The following is a 15,769-nucleotide window of genomic DNA, read 5'->3' as shown; positions in this document are numbered from 1 at the left end:
CACTGAGCTCAGCTAGGGCCTTCGAGACATTTCTCCCAGGATCGAAGGTGCTCTCTGCAGCTGTTCAGTAAGACCCCGTCCAGGTGGCACCTCGTCCCACATCCACCGTGACACCTCTGTCCCCTGCCGCCTGGTACACACGGTCTCGTCAACACCAAGGAACCAGGAAGTGACTCTGGCTCTGCACCTCTTGCCTCTGCAAGCATCCATGTATCCTTCCCGATTTCAAAACGCTATCTTAAACATAAAACATTAAAAAACCTTACTGCTTTTCCAGTTGATGGTTTAACCCAAAGACAAGAATGATTCCAAGGGATTATTATTATTATTTTTTTGTTAATAAACCTTTTTATGGTGTCTTTTGTTTTCATTGAAGGTTCCCTCACAGGTCTTGCTTTCTGTGAGTGGCCAAGACCACGGGAAAAGGGCAGGGGAGCCGCTGGCGCAGGGGAGGGTCCTTCCCACAAAGTACCGTTTAGATACAGAACTAGACAGACAGGCACTGTTGTGGTTAGAAGCTGGCACACGGGATGGGGGAGGGACAGATGGGGGTAGGGTGTTCTTAAAAAACACAGCCGGGCTGGAGAGATGGCTTAGCGGTTAAGCGCTTGCCTGTGAAGCCTAAGGACCCCGGTTCGAGGCTCGGTTCCCCAGGTCCCACGTTAGCCAGATGCACAAAGATGCACAAGGGGGAGTTCTGGAGTTCGTTTGCAGAGGCTGGAAGCCCTGGCGCGCCCATTCTCTCTCTCTCCCTCTATCTGTCTTTCTCTCTCAAATAAATAAATTAAAAATTAAAAAAAAAACACAGCCCCCCCTCTCGAACTGGGTGCCTGGGTCGGGGGGACTTGGTCAGCTTCACCCCAAGAGGAATAAGATGAAAGCACTTTGGGAAGGCCAGGGCCGGCAGGGATGGAGGGAAGAGGAAGGTCGGGGGCAGAGGACTGTTTGGAAATGTGGTGAAGGGATTGCCCTCCTGCTGCTGGGATCCCCCAGACCCCTCTGGTCTGGGGCTCACAGAGGCCTTTGGGGGGGGGGAACGCACTGTCCCCTCGCCTCATTCCCGCTTGTCCTCATGGCTTCTTCTTGGTGGCGTCCTTGGAGCTGGCAGAGATCAGTGTGCCCTTCGGGGGTGCAAACCCCAGAGCCAGAAGATGAGCATCAGGGCCGCCTTTGTCCTTGCTCTCTAGGGAGCATGGCAGAGGGCACCGCGGCAGGCCCGGCCTGGCAGCATCTTGACAAAGGTGGCGCAGGAGTCGTCCATGGCTTGCCTACTTCGCCAGCCAACACCTCCTTGTGCTGCGTCACTTCCTCTGGTGTGGGTGACCCCATCGGAGACCGCCGCACCCAAGGCCATGTTTCCCCAAGCCAAAGGGAGAAGACAAGGAGACCCACGGAAGAGCTGGACAGCTGCAGCTGCTGCCCGGATCCAGCATCCAAGAGGGTGTTATTATTATTATTTATTATTATTATTTCTCACTGCTGGAGTTCAAACCCAAGGCCTCATGCATGCTAGGCAAGGGTTCTCCACTGAAAAATACTCTCATTCCTCCAAGGATTTCAAACAGTCATCTGAGAATAAATGTCTACTGGGTGACATGGTAAGAACAAGATCTTGGAACTGAGGCATTTTCCCCTCTGCTTCTGACCTGGGTGCCGTAGGACATAGAGCAAATGAGCAGTAATGTGACCATTGCAATCAGTTCTTGGATCGACTGAGAACCAGGATTGTCGGAAGAGAAGGGAAATCTAGATGATAAAATGAAAAGGCTGTACCTCCTCTAGTTTGATGAAAACATTGTGTCTTGACGGCTCATCATCTGCATATACGTACATATGTGTATGAATACATCTACATGCACACGTGGTACTGTGCGGGCTCGTTCCCCCCCCTCCCATTACTCTAGTCACTGTAAAGACCTAATGCAGGGAAACAGAGTAGCTATGAGAATTTTCTGGTTTATTTGTTTTGAGACAGGGTCTGTGGTGTAGCCCATGCAGGCCTTAAACCACGTCCACCCTGTTGGCCCCAAACTTGACATCTCATTGCCTCACTACCTCAAGTGCTGGGATGACAGACAGGTGTTAACATACCCAGGAGTCCTTTCTTTTATTGCCAAGCAGAAAGAGTGAGATGAGCTAGATAGATGATATAGATGAATAGATAGATGAGAGGGAGAGAGAAGAGACATGCCAGGCTCTCTTGCTGCTGCAAGTGAACTCCTGTGCATCTGGCTCTCTGTGAGTTCTGGGGGATTGAACCCAGGCCGTCAGGCTTTGTAAGCAAGTGCCTTTAGCTGTTGAGCCATCTCTTCAGCCCAGTCCTCAGACTCTGTAACACCTCTCCACTGCAAAGAATTTGGGCTTTTTGAAGAAATGGCAAACTATGGCTCTGGAAGGGAAATGCAAAAGATGGGCCTGCAGCATGAAGGGACAGAAAGAAGGCTTTCAAAGACCACTGCAGTCCCAAGGGTCAGGCAGAGATGTCTGAAGAGATCTCCATGGGTCAGAAACAGACAACTTGAACACTGATCACTGTAATGGATTGACAGACATCATAGATACGTGTGAAGATACGTAGACATTCCTGAGCCCATCAGATCACTGAAGAAAACATAACGGTGGGGGGGAGATGCTGGAGAGATGCTTAGCGGTTAAGGCATTTGCCTACAAAGTCAAAGGATGCCAGTTCGATTTCCCAGGACCCACGTACGCCAGATGCACAAGGGGGCGCATGCGATTGGAGTTCATTTTCAGTGGCTGGAGGCCCCGGCGCGCCCATTCTCTCTCTCTCTCTCTCTCTGCCTCTTTCTTTCTCTCAAATAAATAAATAAAATATATTAAAAAGCAACATAGCAGGGGCTGGTGTTGTAGCTCAGAGATAAAGTGCTTGCCTAGCATATGCAGGAAGCTCTGGGTTTCATTCCCTGAGACCACAATAAAAAAATAAACAAGGCCAGGCGTGGTGGCACATGCCTTTAATCCCAGCACTTAGGAGACAGAGGTAGGATGATTGTCGTGAATTTGAGGCCACCCTGAGATGACATAGTGAATTTCAGATCAGCCTGAGTTAGAGCAAGGCCCTATCCCGAAAAACCAACCAACCAACCAACCAAACAACAACACAAAAGAAAACAGTATATGGGATACCTTAGAGGAGTCCAGTGAACAACTTAGTATTTTGAAAGTTGCCAAAGATAGGAATCACTAAATATCAATTCCACCTTTGCAAGAACCAAATAGAAAATTTAAAAAATCAAAGTAATCCAGTTAATAAATTCTGAACAACAGACACCAGGTGGATACTCCTTTGCAAACCTCATAAAGGAATGAATCTGGACACTGAGCAACATGAGACCAGAGAAGCCAAAAGCACAGCGAGAGAAACGTGCGGGGCTGGAGAGATGGGTCAGTGGTTAAAGGCACTTGCTTGCAAAGCCTGACAGCCTGGGTTCAATTCCCCAGTACCCACATGCATAAAGTGGCCTGAGTGTCTGGAGTTCATTTGCAGTGGCAAGAGGCCCTGGGGTGCCCACACTCACTGACTCTCTCCCTCTCTTTCAAATTAGTTAAATAAATATTTTTAAAAGAGATAGAAATGTGCCTCTTAATGAAAGATTTGCATCCCTCCCCCAATATATATATATATATGTATGTATGTAATATATTGTTGTTTTTTCGATGTAGGGTCTCACTCTAGCTCAGGCTGACCTGGAATTCACTCTGCAGTCTCAGGGTGGCCTTGAACTCATGGTGATCTTCCTACCTTTGCCTCCCGAGTGCTGGGATTAAAGGTGTGCACCACCACACACAGCTCCAATTTATATTTTTTAAATCAATATAATTTATATATTTGATAGAGACAGAGAGAGAGTATGGGTGCGCCAGGACCTCCTATCACTGCAAACAACCCTCAGACCCATGTGCATCTAGCTTTATGTAAATACTGGGAGTTGAACTCAGGCCATTAGGCTTTGCAAGCAAGCACATTTAACCACCAGGCCATCTCTCTAGGCCCTGATTTCTTTTATTTTTTAGAGGGAGAGACACACACATACACACTCAGAGGAGAGATAGAGAATTGGCATGCCAGGGTCTCAGCCATTGCACTCCAATTCCAGATGCTTCTGCCACAAAGTGGGCACGTGTGACCTTGTGCTTGCCTCACCTTTGTGCATCTGGCTAATGTGGAATCTGGGCAGTAGAACATGGGTCCTTAGGCTTCGCAGGCAAGCGTCTTAACTGCTAAGCCATCTCTCCAGCTCCGTGATTTCTTTTTTAATGATTCTGGGGATAGAGCCCAGGGCTTCCCTCATACAAGCTAGGCAAGTGGTTTACCACAGAGCCACATCTCCAGCCCCCTGCCTAGGGTTATGTGGTAGAGATCTAACTTCAGAATGTAGCGGAATATGCCCATAAAGCCTCAGGGAGATAGATGAGGTCATTAGGGAGGGCCTAACTCTGCCCTAGTATGGAATTTTTATAGACAGGATTAATTTTTTGCCCTCTTTTTTTTAAACTTGAGACAGAACAAGAGAAAAGAGGGAGAGAGAGAGAAATAGACAACGGGCATGCCAGGGTCTCTAACCTACAAATGAACTCCAGATGCATGCACCACCTTGTGCATCTGGCTTACATGGGTCCTGGAGAATCGAACCCGGGGCCTTTGGCTTTGCAGGCAAGTGCCTTGACTGCTAAACCATCTCTCCAGCCCCTAATGGTGGAATTTTAAGAAGGAACATGGATTTGAAGCTCAGTAGTTGAGCTCTTGCATACTGTACATGAAGGCCAGGATTCAGTCCTTAGCACTACAAAACAAAACAATAAAACAAAATAAAGGGGCTGGAGAGATGGCTTAGCAGTTAAGCGTTTGCCTATGAAACCTAAGGACCCTGGTTCGAGGCTCAATTCTCCAGGACACTCGTAAGCCAAATGCACAAGGTGGGGCATGCATCTGGAGTTTATTTGCAGTAGCTGGAGGCCCTGACGTGCCCATTCTCTATCTATCTGCCCCTCTCTCTCTCTCTGTCTTTCTGTCAGTCTCAAATAAATAAATAAATAAATAAATAAATAAAATAAAGAGGGCTGGAGAGATGGCTTAGTGATTAAGGTGCTTGCCTGCAAAGTCAAGGGATCCAGGTTTGATTCCCCAGTACCCACATAAAGCTAGATGTACAAGTGGTGCACACATCTGGAGTTCTTTTTCAGTGGCTAGAGGCCCTGGTGTGCCCATTCTTTCTCTCTCTCTTCCTCTTTCTCTCATAAATAAATGAATACAATTAAAAATAAAGAAATATGAGTGATACTCTTATAAGCAGAGGAAATACGGTCATAGCTACAGAAGAAAGTCCACGGGAAGTCGTAGGGAAAAGACACATCTCCCTTGCTGTTGCTTAAGTCCCAGACCCTTGGCCCTTTGCCACTCAGCCTTAGCAGAACGGTAGAGGACTCGTGCCCACAAAATTCGGCCTGACTCTGATCAGGCCTCTAACCCTGACTTAAAAAGTATAGAAATACGCTGACAGGGGGAAAACGTTAAACCACACCGGGAGATGTTATCACAAAATGTATCACGGAAATGTTCTAGGACCAATGACCCAGTTTCTTTAACAAATGAACCACGAGAAGGAGAGGAGGAAAAGATAAGAGCCCACGAATTAACAGAAATTTTAAATATTCATCAAGTCAAAATGCATGGAACCAGTGTGGATTGTTCCCAACTGTTTTTTTGTTTTGTTTTGTTTTGTTTTTTTGGTTTTTTAAGTGTTCCCAATCATTTTTTTTTTTTTTTTGGTGTTTTTAAACCATGACATCTATGAGACAAACTTTTGGATGCCGAATATTTTTAGGAGAAATAACAGCAGTGTGGTTACAAGAAGAAAAGCAGTCCTTATATTTTATGCCTGAGACTTAAGTTTTAGAGGGGATTAGCAAGAGAGGGATAAAATAGGATTGGCTAGGGCTGGAGAAATGGCTTAGTGGTTAAGTGCTTGCCTGTGAAGCCTAAGGACCCCGGTTTGAGGCTCAATTCCCCAGGACCCACGTTAGCCTGATGCACAAGGGGGCGCACGCGTCTGGAGTTTGTTTGCAGTGGCTGGAAGCCCTGGCGCGCCTATTTTTTCTCTCTCTCTGCCTCTGTCTCTCTCTCTCTCTGTCTGTTGCTGTCAAATAAATAAATAAACAAAAAAATTTTTAAAAGTAGGATTGGCTATACGTTGATGATTTGCGAAGTTGAGTGATGAGTACTAGAGATGCTTATATTATTTTATTAATGGAGAATGTTTTTGTTTTCTCAGCACATACAAATAAATTGCATCACTTTATTTTATTTTTTAGAGAGAGAGAGACAGAGGCAGAGAGAGACAGAGACAGAGAATTGGCATGCCAGGGCCTCAGCCACTGAAATCGAACTCCAGATGCTTGCACCACCTAGTGGGCATGTGTGACCTTCAGCTTACCTCACCTTTGTGCATCTGGCTTATGTGGGACTTGGAGATTCAGACATTGGTCCTTAGGCTTCGCAGCCAAGCACCTTAACCACTAAACCATCTTTCCAACCTAAGTCACATCACTGTTAACTGTAGCCAATAGAGGCCCAGATGACTCTGTGGCAAAACGAGTCTCTGATTAAACAGAGGCACTTCTGCTCTGCTACTGAGCTGCTGTGACAAACACCTCACCATTCTCCTTGCCCGTCTCTGACACAAAGGGGCCACAGATAGCCAGAAGGCACCAGCAAAAACAAAGGAAGCCCTGAACTGCCTAAGCTGGCAGAAGCTACTGAAAGTCTTCTATCGAGCCCTCCTTATCTGTGCAGTGTCAGAAATGACACTCGATGCTGTCAGGAGGGAAGGCCCTGGACAACCTAACGAGCTGTATTTCTGGTAAGATTTTGGACAACTGCCTCTGGGGTCATGTGCGTAAGAGGAACCAGATAAAATCGTCGCTTGTATAAGTCACTCAGAAACACCGGATGAAAAGCAGTAAACATCTCTGTATTCGTGCATCGCAAGCTCTTGGTATCGGTAGCCATTCGCAGGACATTGGTCTGCCCCGGGACAGCGGCTGGAGTAGACTGCGCGGCCCGCAGGGGAAGCCCAGCAGGGCAGCTGGCACCGGGCATCATTATGGCCAGAACAGCACCTGCGCCGGCGGGCACTCTGGAAAGCCGGCGCACAGAGGGGTGAACGTCCAAGCGCTCCCTCCCGGTCCCTCAACTCAGTGTGGCGGGGGAGCGTGGGACAAGCCTTCCAAGTGAGGTGGCTGTGTGTCCTGGGAAATAAAAGTGATAAATCAAAACCGAATAGCTCAAGCTGAGGGGCGACGTCTAAGTGCTGTAACAGTCAGACTACAGCCCTGGGGTCTAAGGAGAGCGCAGCACTGGCTCGGAAAGGAAGAACTGAAGGCGCAAACATTTCTTTTTCTTCTCTTTATAGTTGTGTGTGTGTGTGTGTGTGTGTGTGTGTGTGTGTGTGTGTGTGTACAGGAATGCATGCATGGGTGTGCGTGTGGAGGCTAGAGGACAACCTGGAGTCTTATTCCTCAGGAATGCCATGCACCTTTTTTTTTTTTTTTAAAGTATTTGTTTATCTACGGGCGGGAGGGGAGAATGGGAATGAGAATGAGTGCAGCATCCTCTAGCCACGGCAAACGAACTCCAGATGCCTGTGCCAACATGTGTATCTGGCTTATATGGGTGCTGAGAAATAGAACCTGGGTCCTTAAGCTTTGTAGGCAAGCGCCTTAACTGCTAAACCATCTCTCCATCCCCCCCTTTTCAGAGGTACGGTCTCAATGTAGCCCAGGATGACCTGGAATTCAGTATGTAGTCTCAGGGTGGCCTTGAACTCACAGCAACCCTCCTATCTTGGCCTCCCAGGGGATTAAAGGTGTGTGCCACTATGCCTGGCTACAGACAAGGTTTTTTGTTTCTTTTTCATATATATATATATATATATGTAGGATTTATTTATTTGAGAGAGAAAGAGGTAGAAAGTGAGACACAGAGAGAGAGAGAGAGAGAAAGGGCACACCAGAGCCTCCAGTGACTGCAAACGAACTCCAGACGCATGTGCCCCCTTGTGCATCTGGCTTATGTGGGTCCTGGAGAATTGAACCAAGGTCCTTAAGCTTCGCAGGCAAACGCCTTACCCACTAAGCCGTCTCTCCAGCCTGTTTTTTTGTTTTTTCAAGTTGGTGTCTCGCTGTAGCCCAGGCTGATGTGGAATTTACTCTGTAGTCCCAGGCTCTCCTTGAACTCAGAACTCACAGCATGCCTCTTACCTCTGTCTCCCAAGTATTGGGATTAAAGGTATCCACCACCACAGCAGGCTTCTTCCCCCCCCCCCCTCTCTCCCTCTCTTTTTTTCCTTTGGTTTTTCAAGGTAGGGTCTCACTCTGGCCCATGCTGACCTGGAATTATCTCAGGGTGGCCTTGAACTCATGGTGATCCTCCTACTTCTGCCTCCCGAGTGGGATTAAAGGTGTGCCCACACCACACCTGGCACAAATTTATTTTTCTTTATTTATAAGTGACAGAGAAAGAGGCAGATAGAGAGAGAGAATGGGCATGCCAGGGCCACTGCAAACGAACTCCAGATACGGGTGCCCCCCTGTGCATCTGACTAATGTGGGTCCTGGGGAACTGAGCCTTGAACTGGGCTTCTTAGGCTTCACAGGCAAGTGCTTAACCACTAAGCCATCTCTCCAGCCCCTGGCTTAAAATTTTAAATTTACTTTTATTTATTTATGAGAGAGAAAGGGAGGGAGGGAGGGAGAGAATAGGTACATCAGGGCCTCCAGCCATTGCAAACGAACTCCAGACGCACGCACCACCTGGTGCATCTGTCTTAGATGGGTCCTGGGGAATAGAACCTGGGTCCTTAGGCTTCTCACACAAGCACTTTAACCGCGAAGCCATCTCTCCAGCCCTTCTTTCTGTCTTTGAAGGGTAGCATTTGCACAAAGTTTAGATATCTGTAGTAGTTACCCTGGAAGTGTGGGAAGACTCTTTGTGCTTTTCCAAATGTTTCTTTGGGAAGCAATTTCATTTTAATCCTCTAAATAAGACAGATTTCATACTGTATGGAATTACAATTTTATGTATAAATTTAAATATTTATTGCCTACTTTTGTAAGATAATTTGTGCCCATGTAAATGCAGACCCGTTTCATACCTTTGTTTTTTAAAATAATTTTATTTATTTATTTGCAAGGAGAGAGAGAGAGAAGATGGGTGCACCAGGGCCTCCAGCTATTGTAAACGAAGTGCAGACACATGCGCCATTCTGTGCATCTGGCTTCACATGGCTACTGGGTTGCTGAACGGGGGTCATTAGGCTTTGCAGGCAAGTGTCTTAACTGCTGGCCTATCTTTCTAACCCCATAACTTTGTTTTTGAACATTAATCATGTGAAAGCTGATGGCAGCTCTATTTGGGATGGAGGGACTCCTGGCCAGAACTAGTTTCAAGAGGCTACAAAAGGTGATCACCCAACGCCGGGGAGAAGGCTGAGGCGCTACTGTGGGGTCTCATGCTCTGTACGGAAGCCCTCACCCCGAGGTCGAGGGAGAAAGCCTGAGACTGAGCCCTGCCGGAGTGCCGCTGTGTGGTCTCCCTCCCGGACAGGGACAGGGATCACGTAGACGCGGCCACGGGGAAGCCGTCTCGAGCTTTCGTAGTGATGCAGCTGCTCAGGGGTCCTCATGATCCATAAGGAAGCCTCACCCTGGGGCTGAGGGAGGAGCATCCGAGGCTTAATTCTGACACAGGAAGCTCCATCAAAGCAGGCGCTTTGGCGGGGTCCCATGTTGCTACAAACAACCCCTCTCCATGCTCTGAGGACTCCTGGAAAACGCACTGGTTCACTGGACTGGTGATGGTGTAATCATACTGTGATCTGCCCCCTGGGCACTATCTGGGGTGAAGATATGTATTTGCATCTCTCCAGGGGAAAAGCTTCTTTGTCCACTAAGCAACAATTATTCCAGGACAAATTCTGTTACTATTTAAATTTTTCTCTGTTAGTAATTGCTGACTATGGTTGTATATTCCTTTGATCTAACTATAATTATCAAGATCACCTTTTTTTGGTTTTTGGAGGTAGGGTTTCACTGTAGCTCAGGCTGACCTGGAATTTACTATATAATCTCAGAGTGGCCTCGAACTCATGGTGATCCTCCTACCTCTGCCACCCAAGTGCTGGGATTAAAGGCGTGCGCCACCATGCCCGGCTAGAGCGCTTTGTTTTTTAACATATAAAAACCAAACCAAGCCGGGCGTGGTGGCGCACGCCTTTAATCCCAGCACTTGGGAGGCAGAGGTAGGAGGATCGCTGTGAGTTCAAGGTCACCCTGAGACTACATAGTGAATTCCAGGTCAGCCTGGGCTAGAGTGAAACTTTACCTCGAAAAACCAAAAATAAAAAATAAATTAAAAAAAAAAAACAAAACCAAACCAAAAAAATATAAAAACAAAAACTGGTTTTTTTTTTTGTTTTGGTTTTTCCAGGTAGGGTCTCACTCTGGCCCAGACTGACCTGGAATTCACTGTGGAATCTCAGGGTGGCCTCAAACTCATGGCAATCCTCCTACCTGTCTCCTGAGGGCTGGGATTAAAGGCATGCGCCACCACACCTGGCTTCTTTTTCTGTTTTTTGAGGTAGGGTCTCACTGTAGCCCAGGCTGACCTGGGATTCACTATGTAGTCTCAGGGTGACCTCGAACTCATGGTGATCCTCCTACCTCTGCCTCCCGAGTGCTGGGATTAAAGGCGTGCACCACCACGCCCGGCAACTTTGCTTTAAATGACAGCTAATTATGGCAGTCTATTGGTCCAAGATCAAATAAGTGTTATCCCAAAAGAAACAGACTTAACATTTAGGAACCACTACACAACATGATTGTGTATGATTCCAGGGGCCAGGTAGACAAAGGAGACCAACTGGAAAAAAGATGATTTCGACTCAACTCCTTGTGTCTGGCTCTAGTGGGGAGCATCCTCACTGTCCATTGCTCTGCCCTTGAAAAGGACCAGGCGGCCTGGACGCTGGCACTGGCAGGGGTGGCAGCCGCAGGGAGGAGCCTCCAGCATCATTCCTCATGCGTGGCTGACCGGCTACAGCAATGCCCAGTCTGCCTAGGCGTAAGGCCACGTTAGAAAAGGACCTGGGCGTGTGTGTGTGTGTGTGTGTGTGTGTGTGTGTGTGTTTGCAGGTGGGAATTCACATGCCAAGAGGAGTGTGTGTGCAGGTGAGGGGACAACTTTTCTGTCTGTCCGTGCCTTCCACCTCGCTTGACGCAAGCTGTCGTTCACTGTTCTATCTGTGAGCTTTGGGAAATCCTCCTGTCCCTGCCGCCCTTCCTTAAAAAAAAAGTTATTTATTTATTTGAGAGAGTGAGAAAGAGATAGAGGCAGGTAGAAAAAGAGAATGGGCGCACCAGGGCCTCCAGCTGCTGCAAAAGAACTCCAGACACATGCGCCACCTTGTGCAGCTGGCTTACATGGGTCCTGGGGAATTGAACCTGGGTCCTTTGGCTTTGCAGGCAAGTGCCTTAACCATTAAGCCATCTCACAGCCCCTGGGAGGACCTTGCGGTAGGTGTGGTCCACGCCATTAATGCACACAGATCCTTGTCACTCACAGGGTTCTCGCTGGAGCTCCAAGGAGGAGCAGGCTCGTTCTCTGAGATGGTGCGGGGCGTGCCAAGTGTTTCTCAAAACTTTCCACGTGCCAACAAGGGTGCTTTATGACTCCTGGGGATGGGTGAGGATGTGGGCTGTGATGGGCACACTCGCTGCCGAATCGGGTCAGCATGGGCCGCACACCGGCCTCCACCCAGGCTGGAAACACACGAGCGCACAGTTCTAACACTGTCCCCAAAGGGCAGTTTCCACACAATTTCTGTTTGAAACTCAAGTGAGTAATTTACCACAGTATGGATTAAGCAAGTGGGCTGACTCACTGGAACCTAAAACAATCATTTTTTTAAAATTAAACTTTAGAATACAAAAAAAGGCAGTCATGTAACCACTTATTAGAAGTATTTTTAGTTCTCCAGACAGAGCCCAGAAAATGTGGGTCACCAGACAGAGAACGGAGGTTCTGGGCACCGTGGACGCTGGGCGCTCAGGGCCCTAGGATCGCGGGCTGTTTTCATCAGCTTAGGCAAACATGTCTCTCAAGATGGCCATTCCATGGACACACGAAGAGTTCATTGAAGGCTCTGCACGTCAATCAAAGCATCTTCCACGGAGTCCACAGAAGGTCCAGCTTGAGCCCCAGAGGTGGACGCCGAAAGGCCCCGGGGCAGGACCCAGAGTGTTTTCTCTGGCAGAGAGGTCTCCCCATGAAAGCCAGCCTTGTCCCGTCAGCTTTAGACACTTACATAAGCAGGGGCAGCCAGTCATTTCCCAACTGACCGCTGAAGTCTCTTTTATCTTCAGTCCCATTACTTGATTGCCTAGGCTGCTAGGAAAATTTTGGTAATTTCTCAATCCAGTTTTTTTTTAATGTACATATCATTGTACAATAATAATAATTCAAATAGCAAAAGGCAAGATAGATTTAAAATTAGTCTCCCTGCCCTTCAATCAGCAGCTCCCTCACTGAAGACTGAAAACGGTCTTTGTTTTCTTTTGAAGTTGAGGCAAAATGGATTGAAAAATGTGTTGTGTGTCAGCAATCATAGACACCGAAGATTCAAGAAAGTCAGAAGTGACTGGGGCTGTAGCTTACTGGTACAGTACTTGTCCGCATGTGTGGAAACCTTGGTTCAGTCCCAACAACACACACACGGGTGTAGGGAATGATTTTTCCCCTTTCCTCACAGACTTACTAAGGAGGAGAGTTCCCATAACAACACCATGGAAACAAATACATTAAATTAAATGTAAGCTGGGTGTGGTGGCACTTGAGATTCAGAGGCAGTGGTAGGAGGATCGCTGTGAGTTCGAGGCCAGCCTGGGACGACACACAGAAGTCGAACTCACAGCAGACACTTCACGGGCAGAAAGCAGTGAGGTACCATGTTCAAAGATGCTGAAAGAAAAAGCAGCACTCAGTAATGCTGCATCCAGCAAAACCATGCCTCAACAGTCATGGGGAGGGTAAGAGTGTCCCAGGTCACACACTGAGGGGCCGGGGAGATGGCTCAGCGGGTAAGAGAGCTTAGGGAACGAGCCCGGCAGACAGCTGGAGAGGGCTTGGGACCAGCAGCTCCGGAGACACCACCAGCGTGTGCGCGAAAGGCCCGATGGGCCCAGCCCGGCCAGCACACATCTGCCGACAGCCCAGCTCCCAGCTCCGGGGAAGGCCAGGGCCAGACCCTTCCTTCTCGGGCCGCCCTTCCTCTAGCTCTGAGCACTATCTCGCCCGCACCGTCTCAGCACCACACCCGAACTGCTCCTCTTTTGAAACCTGACCTTTTAATTTTGGTGTTTTTCAGGGTTTTGCCACTTATTTGAAAGCAAGAAAATGTAAATGGTATGCCAGGGCCTCTAGTCACTACCAACGAACTCCAGATATATGTGCTACTTTGTGCATCTGGTTTTATACAGATACTGGGGAATTGAGCCTGGGCCAGTAGGCTTTGCAAGCAAGTATTTTTAACCACTGAGCCATCTCTCCAGTCCTTAATTAAAAAAAAATTTAATAAAAGTTTTTATTCAAAAAAAAAAAATAAGGAAGTTGGGTGTGGTGGCACATGCTTTTAATCCCAGCACTAGGGATGCAGAGGTAAAAGGATTGCTGTGAGTTCGAAGCCACCCTGAGACTACAGAGTGAATTCCAGGTTAGCCTGGGCTAGAGTGAGACCCTATCTTGAAAAAAAATAATAATAATAAGGAAGCTGGGCGTGGCGACACACGCTTTTGATCCCAGCACTTGGGAGGCAGAGGTAGGAGGATCGCCATAAGTTCAAGGCCACCCTGAGACTCCATAGTGAATTTCAGGTCAGCCTTGGCTAGAGGGAGATCCTACCTTAAAAAACCAAAATAATGATGATGATAACACCTGCCACCTCCACTCCATGAGCCAAAGCGTTTTCTCTGTACACTTGGGTACCTGTCTCGGGCAGGGGGAGCTGACGGACACATGTGGGGACCAGTAAAAGTGAGGCGTGCCCGATGGAGCCTCCCTACCTTCCTGTGCTATTTCTGTCCCCCAGAGCTGCTCTTTCTTAGCACAGGCAGGGCTGACAGAACGATCTAATTAAAGGCTTGGGAACTAGGCAGGATCTCACTGGAGACAGAGGAGGAAGACTAGAGTTTTTCCTCTACAATGCCCAAGGCTGGAGTTTGTAATTAAAGTTGTTCTTTCCTGAGTGTCCCCGAGGCCTTCCCATCAGCAAGCCACGCGCACAGGGAGAGTCCGTCTCACGTGCCGCCTTCCCCGCCACGCTGACAAGGCCCGAGGGGCAATGGTGTGCTCACCGGGGCTTGTAAGCATCCGGACTTCCCCCTGTCTCAAGCATCTGGACGTCCTGTGATAGAGTGAGGAGAAGTCCAGAATGTTCCTCAGAGGCTTGCTGACAGCCCAGGCCATCAGCTCCTCCAATCCCTGAGGCCAGAAATTGCCTGAGATCATGAGAAACAGACAAATCTCACCCATGTGAAAGGGTGTATGTGTGTGTGTGTAAGGGAGTCCTTGTTCATGGTGTGTGTGTGCGTGTGTGTATAGGGCTGTCCTTGTTCATGGTGTGTGTGTTTGTATGTGTGTGGAGGTGTCCTTGTTCATGGTGTGTGTGTGTGTGTATGTGTGTGTGTGTAGGGCTGTCCTTGTTCATGGTGTGTGTGTGTGTGTGTGTGTGTGTGTGTGTGTGTGTAGGGCTGTCCTTGTTCATGGTGTGTGTGTGTGTGTGTGTGTGTGTGTGTGTGTGTGTGTGTAGGGCTGTCCTCGTTCACGGTGTGTATGTGTGGGGGTGTCCTTGTTCACGGTGTCTATGTGTGGGGGTGTCCTTGCTCTAGAGACCTCCCTCTGAGAACTAATGGCCTTGCTTCTCTGGCAGGCAGCCCAAGCCCTCTGTCCTGGACAGGGCCGGCCGGTACAGTCGGGCTTTCCTGGCCTGGCACATGGACGACTACGAGGGCACCCACCAGAGGAACTCCAGACGGGCTCTGCTGGTGAAGGAGAGTAAGTCACCAAACATTCACCAGCAGGCCAGGCTGCCAAAGCTACAAAGCAAGGACAAGGTAGGCTCCCTTGCGTTCCCGCGCGTGTCCCCTGTGGCCGCGCCGAGCTCCCCGATGGGTGCTCGGGGCTCCCGCCGCCCGCAGCTGAGAACAGGGGTGTGCTCTGCCCTTCACCGTCTACCATGGGCTCTGACCAGAGAGAACGGCCCCTCCCCTAATTTCCAAAAGCTGAGAAAACGGTGTGTGAGCCTGTAGGGCCCCTTCTGGACTTGACACAAGGCTCAGAATAGTAGGAATCTGTCATTTCACACTGGTTTCCCCTCTATAAAATCTTAGGCAAGTCATATAATTTCCTTACATGAGCTTTTAAGATGAGTAAGACGGGGAGATTGGCCACTGTCCTGAAGTTTTTGGAGAGAAAACATGGGAATGGAGTAAGAATGTGTTTGCATATATTCAACAGTGATTTCCTGAGGTCTATATGCAAACTATTCTTTTATGAGCTGTGGGCAGTTCCACAACACAACGCATTTTGTTGTTATCCAGTTTCAAATACTGCATTTGACAGTAAACTTCTATGCTAGAAAGGGGCACAGGAGAGCCCAGATCCACGCAGACTCCTGTTCCTTGCTCTGCGTGAGGA

The 15,769-nt window shown here is 48.4% G+C and overlaps 1 protein-coding gene across 1 annotated transcript in view; it reads left to right on the top strand.

Moving 5' to 3' along the window:
• C12H4orf45 (chromosome 12 C4orf45 homolog) overlaps positions 1–15,381 on the top strand; it is a 76,531-nt gene extending 61,150 nt beyond the window's left edge. Inside the window, exon 4 of the mRNA XM_012948174.1 lies at positions 15,003–15,381. Coding sequence (XP_012803628.1) covers positions 15,003–15,381 — 379 coding nt within the window. The remainder of the gene's footprint in view (positions 1–15,002) is intronic.
• Positions 15,382–15,769: the final 388 nt, after the last annotated feature.

The sequence above is a fragment of the Jaculus jaculus genome, chromosome 12 (assembly GCF_020740685.1).
Source record: "Jaculus jaculus isolate mJacJac1 chromosome 12, mJacJac1.mat.Y.cur, whole genome shotgun sequence".
Classification (NCBI taxonomy): domain Eukaryota; kingdom Metazoa; phylum Chordata; class Mammalia; order Rodentia; family Dipodidae; genus Jaculus; species Jaculus jaculus.
The sequence above is the reverse complement of the archived record's forward strand: the minus strand, read 5'-3'. Positions and strand labels throughout refer to the sequence as shown.